Source organism: Passer montanus, unplaced genomic scaffold, assembly GCF_014805655.1.
Source record: "Passer montanus isolate IOZ18808 unplaced genomic scaffold, ASM1480565v1 scaffold302, whole genome shotgun sequence".
Classification (NCBI taxonomy): domain Eukaryota; kingdom Metazoa; phylum Chordata; class Aves; order Passeriformes; family Passeridae; genus Passer; species Passer montanus.
In genome coordinates, this window is record NW_024367731.1 from 100,399 (window position 1) to 123,852 (window position 23,454).

General features: G+C 53.0%; 1 protein-coding gene across 2 annotated transcripts in view; it reads right to left on the reverse strand.

Moving 5' to 3' along the window:
* Positions 1-23,454, reverse strand: part of SELENOI (selenoprotein I) — a 30,083-nt gene that overhangs the window by 6,159 nt on the left and 470 nt on the right. For both annotated transcript variants that reach the window (XM_039714693.1, XM_039714694.1), the window contains exons 2-8: positions 11,162-11,230; positions 10,766-10,874; positions 7,674-7,748; positions 4,676-4,938; positions 2,718-2,826; positions 1,236-1,284; positions 668-848 (exon numbers count right to left, since the gene is read on the reverse strand). In XM_039714693.1, the coding sequence (XP_039570627.1) occupies positions 668-848; positions 1,236-1,284; positions 2,718-2,826; positions 4,676-4,938; positions 7,674-7,748; positions 10,766-10,874; positions 11,162-11,230 (855 nt within the window). The remainder of the gene's footprint in view (positions 1-667; positions 849-1,235; positions 1,285-2,717; positions 2,827-4,675; positions 4,939-7,673; positions 7,749-10,765; positions 10,875-11,161; positions 11,231-23,454) is intronic.

Consider the following 23,454-nt stretch of genomic DNA (forward strand, 5'->3'; position numbering starts at 1 on the left):
GCCAGGAGGGGACAGCCAGGGGGGGTCGGGCTCTGCTGCCAGGGAACAGGGACAGGACAAGGGGAAATGGCCTCAGGCTGGGCCAGGGCAGACTCAGGGTGGACAGCAGGAGGAATTTCCCCATGGAAAGCATTGTTAAACATTGGAAAAGCCCAGGGCAGTGGTGGAATCCCATCCCTGAAGGGATTAAAAAGCCCCTGGATGTGGCACCTGGAGCAGGGGTGACCTTGGCAGCACTGGGGGACAGTTGGACTCGGTGGTCTAAGAGGGCTTTTCCAATCTTAACAATCTCACGATTTTACCACTACGCAGCTAAATTAAATTTTCGTTGTTAAACATTGGAAAAGCCCAGGGCAGTGGTGGAATCCCATCCCTGAAGGGATTAAAAAGCCCCTGGATGTGGCACCTGGAGCAGGGGTGACCTTGGCAGCACTGGGGGACAGTTGGACTCGGTGGTCTAAGAGGGCTTTTCCAATCTTAACAATCTCACGATTTTACCACTACGCAGCTAAATTAAATTTTGACCAAAAATGTAGTCCCTCCCATTTAATTTTATCCCCAAAAGGAACTCCTTTCCCATCAGCTTTCACTTTGCTGCCCACAGCACATGCGAAAACTCAATTTAACCAATCCTCCAGTCCCTCAAGCATAAAGCAGAAGCTCTTACAGAGATGTTGGCAAAGGCTGTTCCAACCATGAAATAGAAGAGCCTGGGCTGGACCTCCAGGATGTCAGTGGGGGACAGGAAGATCCAGGTGGTGCAGAGCAGGAACAGCAGCACCGGGGACACCAGGGGCAGCAGGATTTCGTACACAGAGTGGTGCTTCAAGGTGTTATTTTTATAGGCCCTGAAACACAAGCAAAGAAAGGAAAATACATGGAATCACTGAGAAATCCGTGGTGCTGCCTGCAGTGAGTACCTGAAGGGGCTCCAAGAGAGCTGCAGGGAGGACTGGAGTGATAGGACAAGGGGGAATGATTTCCCACTGCCAGAGGGATGGATGGGATATTGGGAATTAGGAATTCTTGGTTGTGAGGGTGGGCAGGCCCTGGCACAGGGTGCCCAGAGCAGCTGTGGCTGCCCCTGCATCCCTGGCAGTGCCCAAGGCCAGGCTGGATGGAGCTTGAAGAACCCTGGGACAGTGGGAGCTGTCCTGCCCGTGGCAAGGGGTGGCACAGGATGAATTTTCCACCCCCTTCCCACCCAAACCCTGCTGGGATTCTACAAAACTCACTTGTAGAAGTTGTACAGGCTCATGGGCAGGGTCACAGTGAGGGCACAGGCTGGAAGAGAAAAGTGCCACGTTAGTGCCCCAGGGCAGAGGGGACACCCCATGCACCCCAAACAGGAGGCCCTGGCTGGGCTCTGCTTTAAATTCCCTGCACCAAAAATAGCTCCTGGTGCCCCAGGAATAGCTCAGCACATTTGGAAGTAGCTGCTCCTGCGTGTGGCCCAGGAGCTGTAATTAAAAGTTAAAGTCTGCTGTAAGTTGAAGACATTTCCATTTGAAAGGGCTGCATTAAGGAGCTCGGGTTTGTGCTTTAAACAGTGACAAAGCTAATTATAATACAACTCTAATGAGACAGGAGTGCACACTCCTCAAATGACATGGCTGGGCACAAGTTTTCACAAGAAAGACAATTTGCTGTTTCTCTGGCTGTGTGCAGACATTTCCAGTGGCCACATTGCCAAAAAGTTGTGATTTAACTGGATAAATGATACAAAGCACCCAAATAACTGAAAAATCCTGACCTCAATCAGAACCACCAACACTATCCATGATATTCCAGGGCAAATCCTTCCCTGTTTATCCAGCAGAAGGTGTGTGAACAGAGCTGGAAATATTCCTGCTTTAATAACCCAGCTCCTCTCCCCCGTGTGGGAACTGGGCTCAATTTCTCATATAGAAAAAGCACATTCATTATTCATGTTAAGTCACACAGCTGTCAAAGGAAAGCTGGGAACATCTACCTGATAAAAGTGCAAGTACATTTAACACACCAATTAACTCAAAATTAAGCAATTACAAGGAACACCTGAAGGGACACAGGAAATAAACTGAGCAGAACTTGTGAATTAGGCAAATGGCATTGAACAACATCAGCTCAGCTCTACCCTTTGCAGTTTTATTTTGACTGACCACAGTAGAGCGAGGCTGGGCCTTTATTTCAGTTTTATTATTGTTATAATGATGTAATGTTCAGGTGGGTGGATGGAGGGCAGGATCCCCAAACAGCAGAGCTCCCACCCACCTCTGTGGCTGCAACCTCCCTCCCACACAGTGTTTGGGCTCTGGGATGAGAAGGAGCCCCAGAGCAACAAAACAAAAGTGTCCTGACCCCTCCAAACCAGCCCAAGGCTGGGGAGGCTCCACTGAGAGCCAGGCCCCACCACCCCCTGACCACTGGGCTTTATCCCCTGGAAACTCTGGGTTTACCACACTGGTTTTACCCCCAGGCTCTCACTGAGCACAAACTAAGCTTGTCTGGAGTGAAGTCAGCCCAGGCAGAGCAGAGTTAAGTTCTCCAAAATAACTCTGCAGGAGACAACCCTGTTTTGAAATCCTGGGAAAGGTTTCCAGGCTGTGAGAACACCCTCAATTAGTCACTTCAACAACAGCCCGGGGCAGCAAACAGAGCAGTGTTAGCAGGTCATTAGCAGGGGGTTTGGGAGAAAGGTAAATTTAAAAGAAAAGCTTCAACATGGAGTTTCTTACCAATAATCATTGCAGTGAATAGGTCTCTATATAAGAAATTAAACAGGAAAGGTGCATACCAGGCCTCAACTCCCACAAAGGCTGTCACTATGTAGACAATTGAAATGGTCTGAAAGAAAGCACAGGACAAGCAGGGGTGAGAAATGAGATGGGCAAGTCTGGCAGCACCTGGGCTGGCAGCACCACACACGTGCCAGGCTGCTCCAGGGAAAGGCAGCTCTAAGCTATGACATGTTCAGTCCTACCCACCAGCAGGAAAGAGAAAAATAAAACAAAATCCACAAATATCCCACTTTCCCAGGTGTAGGAAGGGCGAGCTGCTGAGCAGGGATTGGATTGGGAAGTGCTGGCACTGCTGGGGCTCCTCCAGTGCTGGGGGCAGCTCTGGGCCCCTCCTGCCAGGAGAGACCTGGAGGGGCTGGAGCGTGTCCAGGGAAGGGAACGGAGCTGGGAAGGGAATGGAGCCCCAGGAGAGGCTGAGGGAGCTGGGAAGGGAATGGAGCCCCAGGAGAGGCTGAGGGAGCTGGCAAGGGGCTCAGCCTGGAGAAAAGGAGGCTCAGGGGGGACCTTGTGGCTCTGCACAACTCCCTGCCAGGAGGGGACAGCCAGGGGGGGTCGGGCTCTGCTGCCAGGGAACAGGGAGAGGACAAGGGGAAATGGCCTCAGGCTGGGCCAGGGCAGGCTCAGGGTGGGCACCAGGAGGAATTTCTCCATGGAAAGGGTGCTCAGGCCTTGGCAGGGGCTGCCCAGGGAGGTGGTGAAGTCACATCCCTGGAGGAATGTAAAAACCACGTGGAAGTGGCACTTGGGAGCATGGGCCAGTGGTGGCCTTGGCAGTGCTGAGGACGTGGCTGGACTCGATGGTCTCAGAGGGTTTTTCCAACCTCACTGATTCCATGAGGAGAATATGACCAAGAACTGCAGGAGAAATGCCCTGGCACAGCCTTGAACTCTCGAGGTGACCACAGCACAGGTTTTACACAAGTTGCAGTGACCCTGGAGGGGTCATTCAGGGATTCTTCCTTATCCATCTGCTGCTGGATTACAGGGAGAAGCTCACCAGGGCTATTTCAGCTTTAATAGTCCCCTGAAGCTGGGTGCAACACGCTGCTCTGCCCTCCACCCCTGCCTTTCTCCAGCAGGCAGCTCAAAGACCTGGGTTAAGCAACATTTTGGGAGAAAGGATCAGAGTACAGTCAGGGACCAGCTCTGGTCTCCTTGAAACAGGAGAAATTATTATTCCAATTAATGCAGCTGCATTAATTAAACTCTCCTTCCAACTCGTTGCATTTCCCACCCAGCATCTGACAAACCAGAGAACAAATAAATGGACATAAGATAATGAGTTAAAAAGAAGCTTTTTTACAATGAGGGTGGTTGCCCAGAGAAGCTGTAGCTCCCTCATCCCTGGAAATGTCCAAGGCCAGGCTGGACAAAGCTTGGAGCACCCCGGGCTGCAGGAAGGCACTGCCAGCAGTCCAGGTGAGCTGCCTCCTCCCCAGATTCCTGTTCTCTTCAGGAAAAGCTTCCTGCAGAGAATTCCTTGAGGGATGGACACACCAACACCTCAAGGCGTCCATCACCATCAGTGCCCAGGGACCACGGTCTGGAGGGGCACCTCCCCAGGAATCTTTGCTTCAGGAACAGCAATTAACAAGCCAATTACCTCCACTGAATTTTTGACCCAGATCCTGGAAGTGCCAAAAGGCAACCCAAACTTCCAGGCTTCACCCACACTGTTACCACGTAGGGAACTACATAAAGCAACAATTCCAGCGGGCAAAACAGGAACCAGGGAGAGGAGAGCCAAGGCCATGTCCATCCTTCAAGCCTTGTTTGTCATGGAGAGTCCATGTCCATGGACTGACTCCATGACTGACAAGGCTTTGGATCCACAGCAGAACACCCCACTCAGTGGGCAGCACTGCACCCAGCATCTCCCCAGGGCGTGGACTCACCACCTGGCTGACGTCGTATCCCCAGGGCAGGAAGAGAATCCCTGTGTTATACTTCTCCCAGTGGGAGAGGATGAAGGAAAACAAGACCACCCAGAGCAGGAGGTAGAGCACGAAGACGCTGACGCCGGTGGAGCCGCGGCCGAAGGTGGAGTACACGGTGACCACAAAGTACACGCAGGCCCAGCTGTCCAGCCCGTGGTCAAAGAGCTCTCCCAGGGGCGTGCTGGAGTTGGTGCGGCGTGCCTGTTTCCCGTCAACGCCGTCTGGGAAGAGAAACATGGATGGTGTGTTGAAGTCTTTGAGCCAGGTCTGAGGAGCTCTCAGAGAATCTATCGCACCTCAGCTGCGCATGAACGGCATGAAATTGGCAGGATGGCTTCTGAGGTGGTGTTGGAAACAGAAAAAGGTTTAATAAAAGGCAAAAAACCAAAGGTCTTATAGGGAAAAACTGAGCCAGGGGCAAGTGCAGCCATGATATTTTATGAGAAATCCTTTCCTAGGATTTTTTCCGTCCTGAGGAGCTGAGAGCCTCAGGAAAGAAATGTAAACAATAACTGTGTGCTGCTGTGGGATGCCACAGGTGCATCTTCCACTGGTCCATGTGGATTGTTTTCAATTAGTGACCAGTCACAGCCACCTGTGCCAAGGCTGTGAGCAGGCACAGGATTTTGTTATGCATTTCTATTCTATTCTATTCATTCTATTCTATTCTATTCTATTCTAGTCTAGTCTAGTCTATTCTATTCTTGTCCTTTGTAGTCTTCTGATCTGTCTTCTCCCTCTGTTCTTTTAGTATAGTTTTAATGTAGTATTTTAGTAATAAATCAGCCTTCTGAGAAAAATGGAGTCAAGCCTCGTGTCCTCACACATGGGAGAATTTCTGCAAGAGGCAAGAGGTTCTTGTTCCTGCTAAAACACCCCACAAAAGTGACTATTTCCTTTGTTCTCTTCTTTTTCTAGTGAATTACCTAGATGGGACCTCGTGGCCTCTGTCTAATCAGACAGCCCAGGTCTGAGGTGAAGTCCAAAAGGTCCCGTGAGGTGTGTTTTGTACCAAATTGGGAGAGAAACTTCTGGGCTTTTTGCCTTTTTAAGCAGACAAAGAATAATTTAGTCACTCCATCAACAGGGGCACATTCCTACACATGGAGCTCTCCTGGACACTCCACACAAAGCAATGGGCCAGGGAACAGCAGCTTTCCCCACCTTCACCCTCAATCTGTGAGTGGATTCCCACCCCTGCTCCATGAGAGGCTGAAAAATGCAACAGTCTGATGAGATTAGATTTATTTCCTTGTATTTCCTTTATATTCCTTAAAGCAGCCACCCTCCATCTGTGAGTGGACTTCCCACCCCTGCTCCATGGGAGGCTGAAAAATGCAACAGTCTGATGAGATTATATTTATTTCCTTGTGTTTCCTTTATATTCCTTAAAGCAGCCTCTTCCTGTGCCTAAAGGAGATCCAGGAGAGCTGGAGAGGGACTTGGGACAAGGGATGGAGGGACAGGACACAGGGAATGGCTTCAACGTGGAAAAGGGGACATTTGGGTGGGATATTGGGGAGGAATTATTGGTTGTGAGGGTGGGCAGGCCCTGGCACAGGCTGGCCAGAGAAACTGTGACTGCCCCTGGATCCCTGGAAGTGTCCAAGGCCAACCTGGATGGGAGTTGGAGCAACCTGGTGTTGGATTAGGCATGTTTACATAGGCGTGTTTTGTTTGTTTACAAACAAATGCATACTATGTGAACCCTCCATCAGACTTTAAGAATTCTCCACAAATTCATTTCGCATATTTGGGATAGTGGAAAAGGTCCTTGCCCATAGCAGGGGTAGAACCAGAGGATTTTGCAGGTCCTTTCCAACCCAAACCCTTCTGAGATTCTCTGATTATTTAGAGCAGACCCAAGACAGAGTTTCACAGTTCATCTCAAAGTCACTTCCAGTATTCTCCTTTCCATCAGATGCTCTGGGACAACTTCCTTGTGTCCACGTTGCAAAGCAGCTCCCAGGAACTGCTCCTGGCAAGAGCACAGAATCTAACACTTCCTGTGGGTTCAGGGAGAGGACAACACAACCACAGCATGAGTGGGTGACCCTGAAAACTCTTACCTAACGTGTAGGCCATGAAGTTGAGGAGCCCCACCACGATCCACACGCCGTTTGGAACGTGCTGGTGATCAGGAGCTGCAGGGATCAGACAGAGCAGAGTCAGGACACTTCAGGATGTGCTTCCTGAGGGTTTATTTTGGCCCAAAAAGCACAGCCAGGAGGACTCAAACAGTGAATTTGGGACGTGAGCTTTGCAGGATGTGATGGCAGAGCTGCCCCGTAACAGCTCGTGAAACCAGGTCGGTGAGGACTTTGCCTTTCAGGATATATTTGTCCTTTGCTCCCTGCTCTCCAAAATCATGGGATCTGAGAACTGGGGCCAGTTCTGTAGTGCCACTGTGTGGGAATGGTTGTGAGGGTGGGCAGGCCCTGGCACAGGCTGGCCAGAGAAACTGTGACTGCCCCTGGATCCCTGGAAGTGTCCAAGGCCAACCTGGATGGGAGTTGGAGCAACCTGGTGTTGGATTAGGCATGTTTACATAGGCGTGTTTTGTTTGTTTACAAACAAATACATACTATGTGAACCCTCCATCAGACTTTTAAGAATTCTCTACAAATTCATTTCCCACTTTTGGGATAGTGGAAAAGGTCCTTGCCCATAGCAGGGGTAGAACCAGAGGATTTTGCAGGTCCTTTCCAACCCAAACCCTTCTGAGATTCTCTGATTATTTAGAGCAGACCCAAGACAGAGTTTCACAGTTCATCTCAAAGTCACTTCCAGTATTCTCCTTTCCATCAGATGCTCTGGGACAACTTCCTTGTGTCCACGTTGCAAAGCAGCTCCCAGGAACTGCTCCTGGCAAGAGCACAGAATCTAACACTTCCTGTGGGTTCAGGGAGAGGACAACACAACCACAGCATGAGTGGGTGACCCTGAAAACTCTTACCTAACGTGTAGGCCATGAAGTTGAGGAGCCCCACCACGATCCACACGCCGTTTGGAACGTGCTGGTGATCAGGAGCTGCAGGGATCAGACAGAGCAGAGTCAGGACACTTCAGGATGTGCTTCCTGAGGGTTTATTTTGGCCCAAAAAGCACAGCCAGGAGGACTCAAACAGTGAATTTGGGACGTGAGCTTTGCAGGATGTGATGGCAGAGCTGCCCCGTAACAGCTCGTGAAACCAGGTCGGTGAGGACTTTGCCTTTCAGGATATATTTGTCCTTTGCTCCCTGCTCTCCAAAATCATGGGATCTGAGAACTGGGGCCAGTTCTGTAGTGCCACTGTGTGGGAACTCAGCACATCACTCAGAGCTACTGAGACAACCCTTGGGGGGCTCGGGAGCCCTGGAATGTTGCCAAAAGTGTCTGGTGGCTTGACTTTGACTCTTCTAAGGAAGTGTCACCTGTGTATGAGGAGATGAGAGATCTTCAAGTTTGAACGGTGAAGGGATGATATTCACAGGATGAAACACAGATTTTAATGCACTGTACAGGGGGGTTTTGCGTGTTGTACAGGGGAGGTTTGGAATCCTGTACATGGGGGTCAGGAGTCCTCAGATGGAGGGATTTGGGAGTGCCCCGTCCTTCTTCTTTCTTCTCCCTGGCATCCATGTCCAGGATGATGTTGGCACGTATGGATTGGTTCATGGTGAAGGTGCACTTGTTAACAAGGGTGAAAAGTATTGGAAATAGAAGGTAAATATATTATATGTAGTTTTCACTATAAAAGACACAACTGCCCCGTGGGTTGTGTCTTTTATAGTGAAAGAGTGCTTTTGGCTGTCTTGCTGATCAGACCTCGGCTGGGCAGACAGAAAAACTTTGTAGATAAGAAATAATAAACACAACTGAAGACCGAAAACTCAGGAGTCCAGGCTCATTCTTCAGAGCACAGCCTGCCCAGAACCACCTTTTCACGTGTCAGGGCAGAGACAAGTAACTGTGGACCCCAACACCACTGCAGGCCGTGTGGAAGTGTGTGCAGAGGTGAAAACTCAGGAGTCCAGGCTCATTCTTAGAGCACAGCCTGCCCAGAACCACCTTTTCACGTGTCAGGGCAGAGACAAGTAACTGTGGACCCCAACACCACTGCAGGCTGTGTGGAAGTGTGTGCAGAGGACACTCCTCAGTCACTGGCTCGAAGAGCATCAAGTGGAGCCTCTTTGATGTGGCAACTCCCTGCCCCCGCAGGAACACGCCAGGATTCCCCGCCCAGTCTCCAGTCCCGTCCTGCCAATGGAAACCCAGCTCTTCCCTAACAGCACCTCCACCTCCCCCAGCACGGCTCAGGCAGCGAGCCAGCAGAGCTGCCTGCACCTCGCCCCACACTTGTGCATCAAGGCTTTGTGGATTTCCTGACAGCACACCTTCACTTTCTCCTCTGACTGACAGTGTTTTATTTTGTATCATGAGATAAAATGGAATGAACGTGAACGCCATCCAGATTCAAACTACTATCCAAAATAAAACCTAATTTGGGACTTTCAGCACGCTGGTTAATACCCACACTGTGTTGGTTGTGGTAGAAGCAGAGTAACAGCCCATTCTTCTTGCCCAGCACCTTTCTCCCCTGTTAATATTTACTTCCTAATGGATATCATGATGGGCTGCAATTAGGGAGCCCAAAGGGGCAAGGGAGAAGGGCAGGAAGAGCCATGGATCCTTGGCAGCAGGAGGGCACGGGGAGGGCTCCTGGGGGAACAGTGATCCCGTGAAATGCCACCTCCTGTTTCCTCAGGGCAGCAGGATGGTGCCCTTCCAGCAGCACAGGGAGGGAGGGCATCACATCTGCAAAGCCATCCAAGGAGGAGGGAAGGCACAAAATTCTGGAGTGGCACCAGGAGAAGTTCTCTCTCCAAGCAGGACACGCAAAACATTTACGTGAAAGGGTCCCAAGCCAATTTTTGAGAGGCTGGGAGAGTTTGGGATGTCCTGCCTGGAGAAGAGATGGCTCCAGGGAACTCTTAGAGACCTTTCCAGGGCCTGAAGAGCCTCCAGGAGAGCTGGAGAGGGTGGGACAAGGGCCTGGAGGGACAGGACAAGGGGGAATAAATTCCCACTGCCAGAGGGCAGGGATAGATGGGACACTGGGGCTTGGAGCACCCTGGGATAGTGGAAGGTGTCCCTGCCCCTGGGAGGAGGCGTGACTGGTTGGGCTTTAAGGCCCCTTCAACCCAAACCATTCTGGGATTCCATGATTCTGGATGTCTGACGTCCTGGGGGTTTTCACCTTGAGCTACTGACAGCTTTTGTTCTCATGGCTCATGGACCTTAACAGCCCAAACCCTGGCCAAAAGCCCAGGTGCCACCCGAGCCTTCAACAGCTTTGACTTGTCTACCAGTAAAGGAAATCCCAAGAAACCAGGATTTTTGCCACGTGACTGTGTTTTGATGATGGGTCCAGTTTAGAAGAACTGCACAAACTCTCCTGAGCAACCTAAACCAGACCTGGCAGTATCTAAGGGAGAGAAAAACACGGAGATGCTCCTGAGAATTATCACACTGCATTAATCCTTTCCCTGGGATTCCTCCATGTGCAAAGGAACACGACTGAACCATTGGATTCACAGACAGATGAACATGGGGACTGTTAGAAAGTTTAAAGCTGTGAATGGTGAAGCTCAGAAAGAGGATTTGGCCTTGTTAGTCTGATGTGCTGGTGGTTTTGCCAAGAGGGGAACGAGCTGGGATGTGAAAAACAAGGCTCCACCTGCTGATTTCAGGGAAGCAGCACTTCCTAACATTTTCCTGTTAGATTTTCAAACAAGGGCGCTGGGTTGTTTGCTCTGCAGGCAGAGGCAATTCCAACCCAAGATTCCAGCTGTCTCCTCCTCCCTGTCCTGCCCCCTGCCAGCCAGGAGCACTTTTCCCTGGCAGCCAGAGGGAAGGTGTCACATCCTGACAAATCCTTGTCACAAAACCCAGTGAGTTCAATCCCCTCCTCTGTCCCAGTCACTTTGGGAAGGCACAGAGGCCTCACCAATTCCCAGCAGAGGAGGTGACAGATTTCCCACCTGACCAGGAACATGCAGCCTTACCAGAAGCATAAAAGTCAGGGTCGAAGTATGCCATGAGGAAGAAGTTGAAGACAAGCAGCAGGAAGCCAGAAAACGTTATCAAATTTGGGGCCAGCCAGGTAGGGAAGATCTATGGGAAAGCAGCAAAAGAACAGATGAACTCATTAAAACATGGACTGAGGAGCAGGCGCTGCTCCAGCCATGGTTGCACTGTCTGGGTGTTAGACAACACTGCCAGGAGCAGCTGGAACATCCTGGGGCAGCAGGAAGCGTGGGGCTGGGATGCAGGCATTCAGGATTTGGGGCAGGCTGCAGTGCCTGCAGCACTCATTAATAGCACCACAAACGAAGCAGCTGATGGTGTTACAGAGCTGACCTGGGCTGTGCTGTCCTGCTCAGGGTGGGACAGGGACTCACCTTCACCACGGCGTTCCAGAAGGGATGCATGACGTACAGGGACAGGGGGTTGCTGTCCACGGCGCTGTACTGGGAAAGGGAAACAAAAAACAACAGTCAGGGCTGCAGAACCTCCCAGCAACCTGCAGAAACAGCCAAACATCTGGAACCTTCTGAGCCACATCCTGTGTGGCACCCCCACAGGACTCCTGATGTATCCTCCACCCTTTGGAAATGCCAGCTCTCTAAGTGGACACAGGCAATGAGAAAAATGCTGATCCTTTCAACTGCTTCCAACTGCTCTGCCCCACCTGGATGAGGAGGAATGCTGTGGGTCCTACCCCCCAGCAGTGCCATCTGTCACATTTGGAAATTCCAGCTCTCTGAGTGGACACAGGCAATGAGAAAAATGCTGATCCTTTCAACTGCTTCCAACTGCTCTGCCCCACCTGGATGGGGAGGAATGCTGTGGGTCCTACAGCCCAGCAGTGCCATCTGTGACCTTTGGAAGTGCCAGCTCTCTGAGTGGACACAGGCAATGAGAAAAATGCTGATCCTTTCAACTGCTTCCAACTGCTCTGCCCCACCTGGATGGGGAGGAATGCTGTGGGTCCTACCCCCAGCAGTGCCATCTGTCACCTTTGGAAATGCCAGCTCCAGCTCTCCGAGTGGACATAGGCAAGGAGCAAAATGCTGATCCTTTCAACTGCTTCCAACTGCTCTGCCCCACCTGGATGAGGAGGAATGCTGTGGGTCCTACCCCCCAACAGTGTCATCTGTCACCTGCTCTGCTGTGACCCCTTTGCTCCCTTGCTGGTCCCAGTCTCCATCCTCATTTCCAGCAGTGGGACTGAGAGCCCCTTGAGCAGGATGGGTCCCAGAGGGCCCCTCTCCACTAAGGAGCAGGAGATTTCACCAGAGACAGCTTTGGGAATGGGGAGGTAGAGCTCCTACCCCTCACCCATCACTTTCACAACATCTGAGGTGCTCAGGGTGTGTTTGTGGTGGGGGAAATAAAAGTAGAAATAAAAATCAAAGACCTAGACAAGGCATGAAACAACTTCCAGATAGAAAGTTAAAATTTGACATCATTTGGCTCTCGAGAGCAGCACGAGCCATTATCTACTCTCACAGCCCCTTCCAAACACAGATTACCCTGGCTAAAGTCCTCTTCTCCCAGGAACACTTTGATAAGAATGCCAAGAACAATTCCACAAGCTACCAAACTCCTGGGCTCACATACTCAGTGCTGGGCTGGGCAGAACCTGCTGCTCACCCACCTGCTTGGGACAGCACCCCCAACTCCAGCACAGCCATCTGCCCAAGTCCAATCCCAACCACAGAATCCCAGAGTGGTTTGTGTGGGAAAGGACCTTCCAGAAACTCCAGTGCCACTCCCTGCCATGGGCTGGGACACGTTCCACTGTCCCAGACTGCTCCAAGCCCTGTCCAGCCTGGCCTTGGGCACTGCCAGGGATCCAGGGGCAGTCACAGCTGCTCTGGGCACCCTGTGCCAGGGCCTCACCCCATCACAGCCAAGAATTCCTTCCCAATATCCCACCCAAATCCCCTTTTCCACTTTGAAGCCATTCCCTGTGTCCTGTCCCTGAATCCCTTGTCCCCAGTCCCTCTGCAGTTCTCCTGGAGCCCCTCCAGGCCCTGCCAGGGGCTCTGAGCTCTCCCTGGATCCTTCTCCTCTCCAGGTGAGCATTCCCAGCCTGGCTCCAGAGCAGAGGGAGCCCAGCCCTTGGAGCAGCTCTGTGGCCTCCTCTGGATTCATTCCAACAGGTACCACATTTGGTTTGGCTGGTAAAAGGAAAACCCCTCAGCAAAAAGCAGCTCCAGGTGTGTCCCCCAGCCCATGGCCTTGAACCAGCCCCTGTCACTGCACCCATGGATTGCTCCAACCTGTTCCTCTCCTTGTCTGCATTCCCCACTTTTCCCTGGAAGCAGAGAAGTGGTGGGAAAGGGCAAAGCAACACCCTCCAAGACAGGCACCAGGACCAAGAAGTGATAAAGGACCAAGAAGGTCTCTCTGGGGTCCCATCTTACAGCATTTGCTCCCATCTGGGTGAATCCCATCCTTGGCAAGGATTTCTGTACCCTCTCCCAGCCCTTCCCTGCCCTCCCTGTGCAGGGTCAGTCCATCTCCCTGGACTCAACCCCAGAGGTTGTGTCCCCACAGGAGAGCAAGAAGCAACAAACCCCAAAGCCGTATGGAAGCAACTCTAAGCCGCAAGGAATTTCCATCTCAGCTTAATGCAATTTTGGGGGGGCAGAATTCCAAATGCTTTACAAGATAATAGGATTTGAAGCACCAGTTAGGGGAGGAGGAGAGACTGATTTAATCTCATTATCCCCAAAACAGTCTGGAAAAATAAAACAGATGCAAGGTACCTCAGGGAAATTTCACCAGGCCCATGGCTTGGGAAGTTTTCTCTCTCCTTGCAAGAACTGGGGATAATATTGAATAAACAGCTTTTCCCCGTGGCCACACATGTTCCCACCTTGCTTGCAGAACTCAAAGAGCTGTTTCTTGGAAAAAGGGCAGCTGCTCTGCAGAGGTTTGCTGATGCAGCCATGGAACCATGGAATATCCTGAGTTGGAAGGGACCCACAGGGATGATGGAGTCCAAACTGCTGCCCCTGCCCAGACCTCCAACAATCCCACCCTGCACATCCCTGAGAGCATTGTCCACATGTTCCTGGAGCTCTGGCAGCCTCGGGGCTGTGCCCATCCCCTGAGCAGTGCCCAGCACCCTCTGGGGAAGAACCTTTCACAATATCCAACCTAAACCTCCCTGGCACAGCTCCAGCAGTTCCCTTGGGCCCCATCCCTGTCACAGAGAGCAGAGATCAGAGCTGCCCCTCAGAAGGAAGCTGTTGACATCCATGAGCTCTCCTCTGAGTCTTTTCTCCAGCTGAACAAGCCAAGTGCCCTCAGCCACTCCCTGTGTGGCCCCTCCAGACCCTTTCCCATTGGGTCTGTGCCCCTTTGGATCTCTCCCACAGCTTTAGATCCTTCCTATGCCCCCCAGCTCCTGCCAGGCTCCAGCCAGGACACTTCTCTGTGTGCTGAGCAAGGCCAGCCATGCTGTGCCTGCTCTGGGGACACCCTGGGGCACAGGGACAGAACCAGGGCTGGCTCTGGTGCCAGGTTGGCTGCCACCCTAGGGGACAGCACTCTGGACAGCCAGGACACGGCTGCCTGCCCGGGACAGCTGCTCCCAGAATACCAATGAGCTGCCAGGCACCTTCAGGGACAGATCCCAAAAGCATCCTGGCCATGCCCAGCCTCCTCCAGCTGCTTTTCCTTGTCGGGGTCTTCCTTACAAACATTACTGAAGTTGTCCCTTCCACCTCTTCACTTGTGAAGCCCCAAACCCAGCAGTGTTTGAGCCTTCCCTCACCTCATCCTCACTGGAAATTAGTGTCACCCTCTGCATTTTGGATCTCCACACACTGGTCTAGTGACTCACATCCCTCTATAAGTCGTTCTTCTATCTCGACCAATGATTCCCACCAGCCTGGACTCTGGATTTCTGCCCCTTTTTCAGGGAAAGAAGGTTAAAGGAAAGGGAGAAGAGCCCAGAAGGAATTTCATACATCCCAGTCTCCTTCCCAAAGCAGCCAGGCATTTGTAAAGGGCCCTGTTCTAAAAGAGCTCCATGCTCACAGACAGTTTCTCCTCACGGCTGCAGGGAGGAGCCAGGCAGCCCAGACAGCTCCCTCGGGATTGGGGTCAGAACTCCTCAGAGAAAGAGCAAAACCAGCAGCAACAATCACTGGCAGCACACAGGAGCCTCCTGTCCATGCCAGGATGGAGCCACAGGCACCCCAAGAGTTGGGGACAGGCCCAGTGGCTGTGGTGCCATCCCAGACAAGCTGTCTGGCGTCGTTATGGGATTTACAGACACAAATTGCTTGTATGGCTTCAACCCAACATTAATCCTGCAACCAGGACACCTCTGGGAGATCCAATTACGTGTCCAAAGAGGAAAAAAATACAGATTTATAGCCCAGATTCTACTAATGGTCTTCCTGTCCCGGAAAAAAACAATTCTGCTTTGAAGTAATCTGGTTACCCAGAGCCAGCAATGGAACAAGCACTGCCATAGAACCCTGGAGAATCCTGAGTTGGGAGGGACCCACATGGGTCACCAGGTCCAGCTCCTGGCCCTGCAGAGGACATGCCAGGAATCCCACCATGTGCCTGGTGTGATGCACCCCATCACTGGGGTGAGCCAGTGGTGTTGGTGTGTGACACCGGGGTGGGCTGGGGCAGCACAGCACTGGTGGCACCTGTGCTGAGGACAGCAAACAAAATGGATTTGCACAACCCATCTTGCTCCCAGGTGCTCCAGGCAGGATCAGGGCACTCCAGCAAGGCTGCTCCCTACAAATCTCCTTAAATACAAAGAGGGCACAAGGCTAAGAACCTTCTCCCCTCGGGCTCAAGATAAGGCAGGAGGCAGAAAACTCAACCAATCCCAGCAAATGGAAGTGAGCAGAGCTGTGCCAGGCAAAACAAGGCACGTTTGCCCTATGCCCACCCTTGGCCAGCGTGTGAGGAGTCACCTCACCCTTTAATGGTACTGATTAACTCGAGCCCTGTTTGCCTTTTGCAAGGTCACTTCTCAGCTGGCACCAGAAGGGAGAGTGTTGGCAGTGCAGAGCTGCACCCACCACACGAGCCCGTGGGTTTGGAAGTTGCAGGAAGGATGTGGATGTGCTGGCTGTGTGCCCCAGCTGCAGCTTTCAGCGTGTCCCTCCTCCTGCCTGGGTTTCACTGAGCAGGGTTCAGACATCCAGCAATGAAAGATGCTCCAAAACACAGCATAAAGTCAGAATCACTGAGGCTGGGAAAGCTCTCTCCAAACATCGAGTCAAACCATCCTCTGGCACTGCCAAGGCCACCAATGCCTGATGTCTCTTGGTGCTACATCCACAGGGTTTTTAAATCCCTCCAGGGTTGGAGACTTCACCACTGCCCTGGGCAGCTGTGCCAGGGATGGACAGTCCTTTCCATCCTCTGGCACTGCCAAGATGTCCCTTGGTGCCACATGCACAGGGCTTTTAAATCCCTCCAGGGTTGGAGACTTCACCACTGCCCTGGGCAGCTGTGCCAGGGATGGACAGTCCTTTCCAGGAAGGAATTGCTCTCAGTGTCCACCCTGAGCCTGCCCTGGCCCAGCCTGAGGCCATTTCCCCTTGTCCTGTCCCTGGTCCCTGGCAGCAGAGCCCTTCCCAGCTCCAGTCCCTCCAGGTCTCTCCTGTCAGGAGGGGCCCAGAGCTGCCCCAGGATCCAACCTTCTCTTCCCAAAGCCTCCTACAAGAATTACAGCAGAGAATTACTCTCTTGTTGGCTGGAGGCCAGAAGTGAACACCTGCAGGGTCCCAGCGAGGCCAGAGCCCCATTCCTCAATAAGGAACTGCCACACTCAGCAGAAGCCTCCCTGTGCCCTCCAACCCCCACAGCACGTGCTAATCCATTGGGTAAACCACATTCCTGCCCTGCCAACACACTCTGATGGTCACAGCCTTGCTTCTCAGACACCAGCTGGGAGATTCATGGAATCCCAGATTGCTCTGGATTGAATGGACCCTAAAGCTCATCCAGTGCCACCTCTTGCCACGGCAGGGACACCTTTCCACTATCCCAGGGTGCTCCAAGCCCCAGTGTCCAACCTGGCCTGATCAAACAGCCACAGCTGCTCTGGGCACCCTGTACCAGGGCCTGCCCACCCTCCTAAGGCAGAATTCAGTGCAGTCTCTCCCTCCAGCACAGCAGCTCCAGCAGGCTGTGGCTCTGTCCTGGCACTGGAATAACCCTGGGGTGGGACAGAGCTGACCAGGACCTGACCCCATCCCACTGTTGTGCTGGTGCAGGGGAAGTCATTTCCCCATGGATACATCAACACTTGATGTTGATGGCAGGCTTTGGCAAGCAGCCTGCCAATTCCAGCTGCATCCAGGAGCTCTCTCTGCTTGGGAGCATCAAATATCCATGAATATGGGTCACCACTGCTTGTGCTGCAGTGGGAGGTGATCAGCTGAACAGGGCTGCACAGATGGTGAGCTCAGGGCTGGGAATGATGAACCTTCAGGGATGCAGGTAGGAGAGGATCAGCCAGCAGTGAACCTCTGGAGTGACAATCCAGGGATCAGAGCAGTGATTCAGGGGAGGGGGGAGAAAAGGCAGAGTCAAAAATGCAGGAACAGGAAACTTGTTACAATAACACTGGGACAGCCAGAAGAATTTCCTGTGTTTCCAGAGCTGGTTTGGGCTTCAAAAAATAGGGGGGACATACCTGAGAGGGGAATTAGACCAGCTCTGTGTGCCCAAAGAGAACAGGAGGGACCAGGAGAGCAAGGCAGTGACAGCAGAGAAGGCAGCAGTCCCTCACCACCCCCAAACTTCCCCTCCCCTGTGCTCTGCCCAAGGGCATATCCCAAAACCTGCTTCCTGCAGGGTCAGTAAGCTGCTCTGGCACCTCCAGGCTGGGATGCCCCTCACGGAGGCCATGAGCCTCCAGGGAGATCAAACACTGGCAAGACCTCAGCCACTCTGGAGAACTGGATTTGATCCCAACCCACCAACCCCTAAGGACAGGGGGGATGACCTTAAGCAGAGGGAGGGTGGGTTTAGATTAGGCCTTAGGAAGGAATTATTCCCTTTGAGGGTGGGCAGGCCCTGCCACGGCGTGCCCAGAGCAGCTGGGCCTGCCCCTGGATCCCTGGCAGTGCCCAAGGCCAGGCTGGACAGGGCTTGGAGCAGCCTGGGACAGTGGAAGGTGTCCCTGCCCCTGGCAAGGGGTTGGAATTAAATGATCTTCAAGTCACTTCCCATCCAAACCAGCCTGTGATTCTGTGACAATGCACAAGTCAGTGGAATAAAATAATTTCTTACAATCCCTAGAAAAAGAAATCAAGTTGAACCTTTCTATTCAAGGAAGCCACAAGCCCAGACACATCAGGAGATGATTCCAGGTAAAGCAAGGCACTGCAGGGAAGAAGGGGCAATGCTACCCCCAAGTTTCAATGTTTTTCAAAGGTTTTAACCTTTTTTTCCAAAGCATCATTTCTGCCTCTCTCTCACCCTGCCTGTCCACAAAGAAGAAATTCACAATTAACAGGAAAAAACCCCACACTTGACATTCACCTTTGTGCAAGATGTGAAGCAGAGCGAGTCAGGTCACTGACACAAACCCTTGTAACGTGGCCACTTTTGGAGCCAACCACGGGAAGTGACACTTGAATTTCCACAATGCCCTCCCAGTTCCCTTCCAAACCCTCTGGACAGCCAAAGACTTGCTGTTCATTAGCAGTGAATAACTTTTCTGCTGGAATTCCCTGCAGCCAAAATTCAACAGACACCAGTAAACATTGCAGCAAACTTTCAGGGCAATTAAAGAGCCCCAAGATGGGCTGACAAGCAGCCCACGCTCTGTTTAAGTGATAGCTCTGCACACCTTGCAACACTCAAGGCATGAGCTGGGACCCAGCTCTGCTTTGCATGCCAAGGAGAGAGTGCTGGAAAAGCCACACAGCCAAAGGCACCAGCAGGCTTAGCACTTGTCACCACTTCAACTGCTCCTTCCTCCCCACAGGCCTGTGGCTGCTCATTGTGGCACCTCTGTGCCCACACTGACAGCTGGGATTGGCAACACAGCTTCCTGCAGCTCCACTGTGCTCACATCCATGAGAAAGGCACATTTTAGGAGATGTCCCCAGCCACCAGCTGGGAACACCAACCTCCTGCTTCAGGTGGGCCCGAGGATGCAGGAGGTGTGCAGCAGGCAGAGGGGCACAGCAGGAGCTGTGTCCTTCACCTGCACTGCAAGGGAAGAGCTCAGAGGGCTCCTGCTGTGGGGCAGGAGAAGGAATCCAGGAAGGTGGACAGCACCTGGCTGTGTGTGCTGACACCTGGAAGCCCCCAGACCTGGGCTGATCCCCCAGAGTGGGCAGCAGGGCAGGGGGATTCTGTCCCTGTGCCCAGGTGAGAGCCCACCTGCAGAGCTGCCACCCACGGAATAAGATGCTCTTGAGCATCCCTTCCCACCCATTCCATCCCTGGAAATGTCCAGGGGAGGTGTGGCAGACAGTACAGCCACAAGTTGCTTGTGCCTGGGTGAGTCATTGTCTCATACAAAAACCCACAAAGGTTTGAAGTTCCTCCTGAAAACCTTGCAGGACCCACTGGGGACTGAAGTTGCAGTACGTCGTGACCACAAAGAGCTTCATCACCACCACTCTGTGGCTGAAACAGGCGAGTTTGGGAATCCCCCACCAAAACATGGTTCAGTACCTTAGACACCCTGTAGAGCAAAGGCCACTGCTCAGAAACCAGCAGCACCTCAGCAGCAATTTCAGGGCTGCTCTGGCTGAAGAGATGTCAATTCAGCCAGAGCAAGTCCCGGGAGTGGCACCAGCTCATCACTCATCAAAACCCTCCAGCACGTCAGAAGTGTCCCTAGAAAGCAGCATAAATCCCTTCCCCTCATCTCATTGCTTAGCACAGGGGAAAAGCTCAGCCAGGGCTCGTGAGCTGAGTGGCTCCCAGTTAATCCATAAGCACTGCTGCTGTCTCCTCCAACCACGGCACTTCTCAGACCACGAGAGCTGCAAGGGGCACGCTAAGCTGGGCAGTGGTTCAAAGCCCTGAATTGTATCACAGAAAAGGAGAAGGAAGAAGCAAACCACCTCTAACTTGGAAATCACAGAGTCTAGGAGGTGCTCAGCAGGCGCCAGGCAGCACCTTGGGAAGCTCCTCGTGTTTAAAGGCTGTCTCAGAGCATCTAAAAGAGCCCTTGGGGAAGGAGTTAAGTGATTCCAGAGCTGGGCTCAAAGGCTTCCCCTCCTTCTCACCCCTCCTGCTAAGGAGAAGCTGAGCTGGCAGCCTGGGGGGTGGCTTTTAATCATGGTGGCCTTGAGCCTCAGGGCCACAGCCCAGCACCAAAACGCTTCCCTTCCTGCTTCCCTTGCTCCCAGTGGTGTTGTTCCATCGGTCTGAGCTGCCATCGGTGTTTCTGAACACCCTGCAGAGATCTCTTCAGGGCTCCTGTTTGCAGAGCAGCCTAGAGAATCCTGCCAGGAACAGCTTCCAGCCATCTGCTTCCCACGGCCCAACATCTGCAGCCTGGCTCCCCGTGGCACTCCCAAGTCTGGAAAAATGGGATTTCTGGTTGAGGGGCAGAGCAACCTCTTCTTCAGAGCACAGATGGGACCAGCAGCTGGGTTCCCACCTGGAAGAAGGGTGCAGGAAAGGGAAGAGAGCATCCAGAAGGAAAATGCTTTCCACAATAAATGGAAATGGCTGAAGCCTGACCCTTGGATGCAGTGCCCCAGGTCTCCAAGCTCGCCTCTGAACATCCTTTCCATCTAACACTGGAAATGAGGAATAGAATTGTTTTCCTATAAGAAAACCCTTTAAGAACTTGACTAATTAAATGTGGGAAGGATTTTCTACAGATGGGGCGTGCCAATAACACGGATCAGAGGCCCATTTGCTGCTCCCCCACCCAGGATTCCCACCATCCAAATGCATGCAGTATCCATACTTTTCTCTCCTTAAAGTGTCAGCTCTGATAAACAGCATTTCAAAGGACATCTTTACGCCCCTTAAGGCCACCACCAGCTCCTGCTCAGACACAAGGACACAGAATGGAAGGGTTTGAGGGTTTTTGGAGCAGCAGCTTTGCTATAAAAGGTCCTTCCCAAACTTCATTTGAGTTTCCTCTTGCTGAACTCACGCAGGTTCCAGAAGCTTCTGGGGTGAACCACCAGCATGGTCCACCTTTGGACTCAAACATGACATGTGTCACCACCTTCTCTCTCCATTCCTCCTGGGCCTCGGGTAAGGAGTGGCATTCCCACCTCCTCCTTCGCTGGCACTTGCCCCAGACCAAGATCCCTGAGGATAAGATCCCAGGAATGCCTGAGGCCCACGAGGCATCATGACAAAGCCTGGTACTTGTGCTTCCACCCAGCTCACACTGGGAGGAAAGCAGGGGAGCAGACACCCACGTGCAGCCAGAGCCTCCTGCACAACACTTGTCACCACAGCACCTTCCCTGCTCCTATGGGACCTGGATCAAAGAGCCACGCAGGGATCATGGCCCCTGGAATTGTCACCAGTGGCTCCATCACACCAGAGACACCAGCAGAGGACAGGATCCCTTGGGGCAGAGCTGGACCACATGGAATCACAAGCAGCTCAGACAAGGCTGGGAGAGAAAAGGCTACAGAGAAGGCAGGGCACGTGACTGGCATACGGAAAGACAGGGACAAACCATCAGAGCTGGCTGCAATGCCAAGGACACGTGAAGCTGCAGAGCTCTGTCCTCACTAAGAATCATCAAATCCCAGAATGGTTTGGATGGGAAGGGACCTGAAAGCGCATCCAGTGCCCCCCCTGCCATGGCAGGTACACTGCCACTGTCCCAGGTGCTTCTAGCCCCATCCAGCCTGGCCTTGGGCACTGCCAGAGATCCAGGGGCAGCCCCAGCTGTGCCAGGGCCTGCCCACCCTGCCAGGGAACAATTCCTCATTCCCAACATCCTATCCAGCCCTGCCCTCTGGCAGTGGGAAGCCATGTGTCCTGTCCTTCCAGACCCATGTCCAAAGTCCCTCTCAGGCAGAGGAAGCAAAGCAGAACAGACACCTCTGTGAACACTCCCGAGGCCCCATTTCCCTCTCTCCCATACATTTACAGAAGGAGGGTGCCCAGAAGCTGGCCACAAGGCCATCTGCAGACAGCTGTTAAGAACTTGACCTCTGGCATCCAACTGCAAGTTTCCACTCAGAAATAGCAGGGCCTGGCTGCAGCTTTCTTGGCAGGGACACCCCACACCTGACAGTAACAGAGCGTTGGCGTTTGGCACAGGACATTCAACACCCAACCAGAGCAGGGGCCTGGATTGCTTTTCCCCCGAGTGTTTTGATTACCTTTCTCCAGCACCCACACAAACCCACGGTCATTCCCTGCCTCTCTAAACACACTGACATGTTCCTGATGAATCCCCACACAGGCAGCCTTCCACAGGGAACCTCCTGCAGCCTGACACATCACCCCAAGTCCATTCCTCTCCACCTCACCAGGGTACAATAGCAGTGTGAGCAAGCCCTGGCCACCCCAGCCCCCACGGATGGCTCCAGGAGGAGCTGTGCTCCCTGAAGGCCTCAGACTTGTCCTGATTGTCCCACACTCTTAGGTGACACTCCATGAGCCACCCTGGAAGGACGACTGGAATGTGGGCCCACATGATGGGCCCTACAACAAGAGCAAAGCAAAGAAGGTGAGGTGAAGCCTTTCTACTTCACAGCTGGTGTGGGAGAAGAAACAAATATGGAACACACCCTGTTCTCCACATAAACACAGGATCCAGCATCCCCCGTGTTCAATAAGTCACCTACTTTGGCCCAAAATCAGGCCCCAGGGATTTAAATGCCACAGCAGAGCCTGGTGGCACTGCCAGTGCTTCCTTCAAGGTTCCCAGCACTTTGAACAAGCCACAGCTTGGCACAAGGAGACGGGAACGATGTGGGTTCCATGGGTGTGACTGCAGGGAGCAGCCATGGGGCAGGAGCACGGCAGCCCTGATCTGCACAGCTTGGCACAAGGAGGCGGGAACAACGTGGGTTCCATGGGTGTGACTGCAGGGAGTACCCATGGGGCAGGAGCACGGCAGCCCTGATCTCCATGGGGGCAGTTCCTGGGCTGGCCCTGCTCCCGGGAAACCCACAGCCCCCTCGACGTCACTTCATTTGGGGGACAGCTCCAGAGCTGGCTGTGTGCAGGGACAGGTCACCACTGCCTCCCTGCAGGAGGAGAAGCTCCCAGTCACACCCTGATCACTCCAGCAAGGGGGGTCCCATGTCGCACACGCTCCCACATTTACCACACTGGTCCTTGCTGCACCCACAGCCCCCCAAATCCCGGCTCTCACTCACTGCAATTCCTCTGCCACACAACCCGGGGTTCTCCCTGCAGCCCCCCAACCCACAAACCTCGGGTCTCACTGCAGCCATTCCCCCAAACAGGGGTTCCACTGCAGAGCTCTCTGTACCCTGAAACCCCAATGTCTCACCCCAAAACCCAGGCTTCCCTGCAATGCCCCGTCCCCAAACTCCAGCTTCCCCTGCCACCACCCCAGTTCTCACTGCAGCACCCAGCCCCTGTCCCCGAGCCCCTGGCTGTCACTGCAAAGCCACCAAACCCTGCGGCTCACCGCACCTCCCACCCCTTCCGAACCCGGCCTTCGGGTCCCACCGCAGCCCCCCAAAACCCCGCACACCGCTGCAAACGCCCCCAC